The sequence below is a fragment of the Gymnoscopelus braueri genome (genome assembly GCF_963280865.1).
Source record: "Gymnoscopelus braueri genome assembly, contig: SCAFFOLD_228, whole genome shotgun sequence".
Lineage (NCBI taxonomy): Eukaryota > Metazoa > Chordata > Actinopteri > Myctophiformes > Myctophidae > Gymnoscopelus > Gymnoscopelus braueri.
The window spans coordinates 24,037-27,500 of NW_027660673.1; the positions used below are offsets into that span (position 1 = coordinate 24,037).

At 39.8% G+C, this 3,464-nt stretch overlaps 2 protein-coding genes across 2 annotated transcripts in view; both read left to right on the top strand.

Annotated features, from left to right (window-relative positions):
* Positions 1 to 635: 635 nt before the first annotated feature.
* LOC308081312 (uncharacterized protein) lies at positions 636 to 2,098 on the top strand (the record flags this gene model as incomplete). The annotated part of the gene is made up of 3 exons (XM_080457694.1): positions 636 to 692; positions 1,474 to 1,657; positions 1,932 to 2,098. The coding sequence occupies exons 2-3, from the start codon at positions 1,474 to 1,476 to the stop codon at positions 2,096 to 2,098; spliced, it is 351 nt and encodes a 116-aa protein (XP_080313820.1). The 5' UTR covers positions 636 to 692.
* The window catches only part of LOC308081313 (CD209 antigen-like protein C), a 52,846-nt gene continuing 51,215 nt past the window's right edge, over positions 1,834 to 3,464 (top strand). Inside the window, exon 1 of the mRNA XM_080457695.1 lies at positions 1,834 to 1,880. The gene's annotated coding sequence lies outside the window, so the exon portion shown is untranslated. The remainder of the gene's footprint in view (positions 1,881 to 3,464) is intronic.

Sequence of the window (3,464 nt, forward strand, 5' to 3'; positions counted from 1 at the left end):
TAATTTTCAGGCCCGTTGAAAACACTTTCAGACAGTCGAGTGAGATAGGATCAAACTATTTCAACCACACAACACTATGCTGGGGCCATAACTGGGTATACGGAAAGCCGAACACACTGACAGGAAGCGACAATCTATTTTTTGAATACGTCCTGTGTTAAAGGCGTAGAACGAGGTGTGATTGACTACAAACAACCCATGATGTCCGTTATCATTATTTGTGACATTGATTATCATAATCATAATTATTATCATCATCTTCAGACATTGCTAGTTTGTTATCTAAAATACCAGTGTCACCACTATGAAGAATACAACAAAAAAAAATCTATTTATTTTGCTTTACTCAATTCAATTCACTTCATTTAAATAATTAAATTCAATTAAAATAGCTTAAGTATGTGTGCGTGTGAGTGAGTGAGTGTGTGAGTGAGTGAGTGAGTGAGTGAGTGAGTGAGTGAGTGAGTGAGTGAGTGAGTGAGTGAGTGAGTGAGTGAGTGAGGTCAAAACGAGAGAGAGAGAGAGAGAGAGAGAGAGAGAGAGAGAGAGAGAGAGAGAGAGAGAGAGAGAATAGAGAGAGATCAAAACAATGTGCTTGCGAGGGGGAGTCAGTGTTAAAGCCAGACTAGAGACAACAGCTCAGGCTATACCGCATCAATGAAGCCCAATTTAGAACACAGATATTGAACAAAGTGAGTAAGATGACATTTAAACATAATTATTTAGAAATATAGTACTATATCGTTATAACTTTCAGTGATGCTTAATATACTGTACATGTACTTTATTAACATATTATTTGAATAATTAACCACTTAATTTATTACTTGTATTTGTTGATGACATGTATTAAATGGATAGTTCACCCCGAAAATAACTTGTTTTTCTATCGATTAGTCACCGCATGGAGACTTGAATTCATGGATATTTCTTTGTTTTCGTTGCATTCCTCAGCCAATAATTTGATGACCGGCAGCGGTTCCGGTAGGAGACACAAAGAATCTCCTTTGTGTCTCCTATCGGAACCGCTGCCTACAGGTCCGCTGGTCATCAAATTATTGGCATAGGAATGCGACAAAAAAAATCAAATCCATGAATTCAAGTCTCCATGGGGTGACTAATCGATAGAATTTTTTTTTGGGGGGGTGAACTATCCCTTTAATGTGTTAATATGCTATGTTGATGAATTGAAAACATGAATTGACCACAACGGAAAGTCCCCAGGACTTTTTTTTTTGTTATCCTTTTGGCCTTAAATTAATTCAATTAATAAATAAAATAGAATATTATTTGAAACGGAACTGAGTAGGCTCTGTACTTGGACCACTTTTTTCCGTAAACCAAATCTCTTTGCCAAAAATAGCGAATATACAACCAAGGTTGTATAGATCTGCTATTTTTAGCTAATCTTCCCCCAAGATTATGGATGATGGGGTTCAAGTGTTTAAGTAACTTTTTGTGTTTTTCCTTAAGATGGCCAGTACACATGTTACTGACAAGCCAGTCACTTCAAAGACTGAGAGCTACGATGATGGAGGAGTCAGGGAGGAGAGGCAGGAGGAGAAAGAAGAGGAGGTGAACATGGTGCGCATCAATGAAGGAGCAGACAGTCTCACAGACCAAGGCTCTGGCTCACAGGAGGCTACAGGACATCAAGGTAGCCTACTCAGTAACACACTTACACTTATTGTTTGCACTGATGCAGTACCACCAAGGCCCAAGACACCATCAAGCCACAGTGAATACTTCCTTAAGAGTATTGTGACAACCAGGAAAGACATAATCACATTTAGTTAAACCAGTATATTTACAGTTATCTAGTAATCATGTACAGTATTGTACATCTAATCAATACATAAAGGGAATATATGTCGCCAATAGTTACTTTTCAAGCCTCTCCTCCTCGTACGTATGATGACGTCTGTCTACAGATATTTATGCCCGCTCAGACTTGACAAAGAAGGTGAGACGGAGTGATAGAGAAAGAGGACAGATAGGAGAGGAGGTGAACATGGTGCGCATCAACGAAGGAGCAGACAGTTTCACAGACCAAGGCTCTGGCTCACAGGAGGCTACAGGACATCAAGGTACACACTAACACACTTCACTTATTGTTTAGACTGATGCTTGATTCTTGGTTCAACCTGGGATCCTAGTTTCTTTAGACACTATAGAGAAGCTTGACACCCAGTGTGTTAATGTAATAGTTAATAACGGTTATAACGCCATGTTGGACAAATAATTAAACATTCATAAACTACTCAGACAAATTAATAAACTACTCAGACAGTAGTAGACGTGACAACCAGGAACAGTCTGGTGATCACCGGAGAGATGGTTGACAGCCGGAATGTAGACGGCACCCGGGAGCAGTATGGGTTGGCGCCCCAGCCTGTGTCCTCTTCCGTGAGGAAGAAACCCATCAAACCCACGGTGAGGCCTTTAAGGAGGGCCTTTCAGGCAAGCCGCAAGAGGAGCCTGCAGTACCACCATGGCCCAAGACACCATCAAGCCAGAGTGAAATGTTTGGAGCGGGGGAGTCTGGTGCCGTCTCTCCCATTCATAAACTACTCACACATACATAAACTAATCAGACACATACATAAACTACTCAGACACATACATAAACTACTCAGACACAAACATAAACTACTCAGACACATACATAAACTACTCAGACACATACATAAACTACTCAGACACAAACATAAACTACTCAGACACATACTGTACATAAACTACTCAGACACATACACAAACTACTCAGACACAAACAAACTACTCAGACACATGCATAAACTGCTCGGACCTATAGTTACAGTAGACACTACTAAATGAACAGGTGGGACAACATAAAAAAAGACGAATAGTTTTTTTTCACCTCTTATCACAAATTTCTTGTAGCCTACACTATGACACTACTGTACATCATGGGTTCTGCCGTGATCTGCACATCAAGCTCCACAGGAATCCAAGAGAATTTATTGGTCATTAAAGCCTGAACACACTGTTCAATTTTCAAAGTCGTTGGATAGTCATAAGATCACCATGCAGTTCATACTACACAACTCTCTTTGCTGAAATCGTCTGTCATGGTCGTTATGCTTTCCCTCTGGTATCAATAAAGTAGGCCTATTTCAATTCTATTCTATTCTCTCTGCATCTCCGATGTCTGTCTGATCAGAAAAACATAGAAAAACAAAAACATATATGCGTTCTTTGCGTTCTTTAGAATCCATCACTTGCTTGCCAAGAACGCATATATGCGTTTTTTGTGTGTGAGTGAGTGAGTGAGTGTGTGTGTGTGAGTGAGTGTGTTCCACGTGTAAGCAAACGCAGCCATGCGCACACCTTATTGCTAGAGTCTTGTGACAACCAGTCTCAGACAGACATAATCACATTTTGTTAAACCAGTATATTTACGGTTATCTAGTAATCATGTACAGTATTGTACATCTAATCAA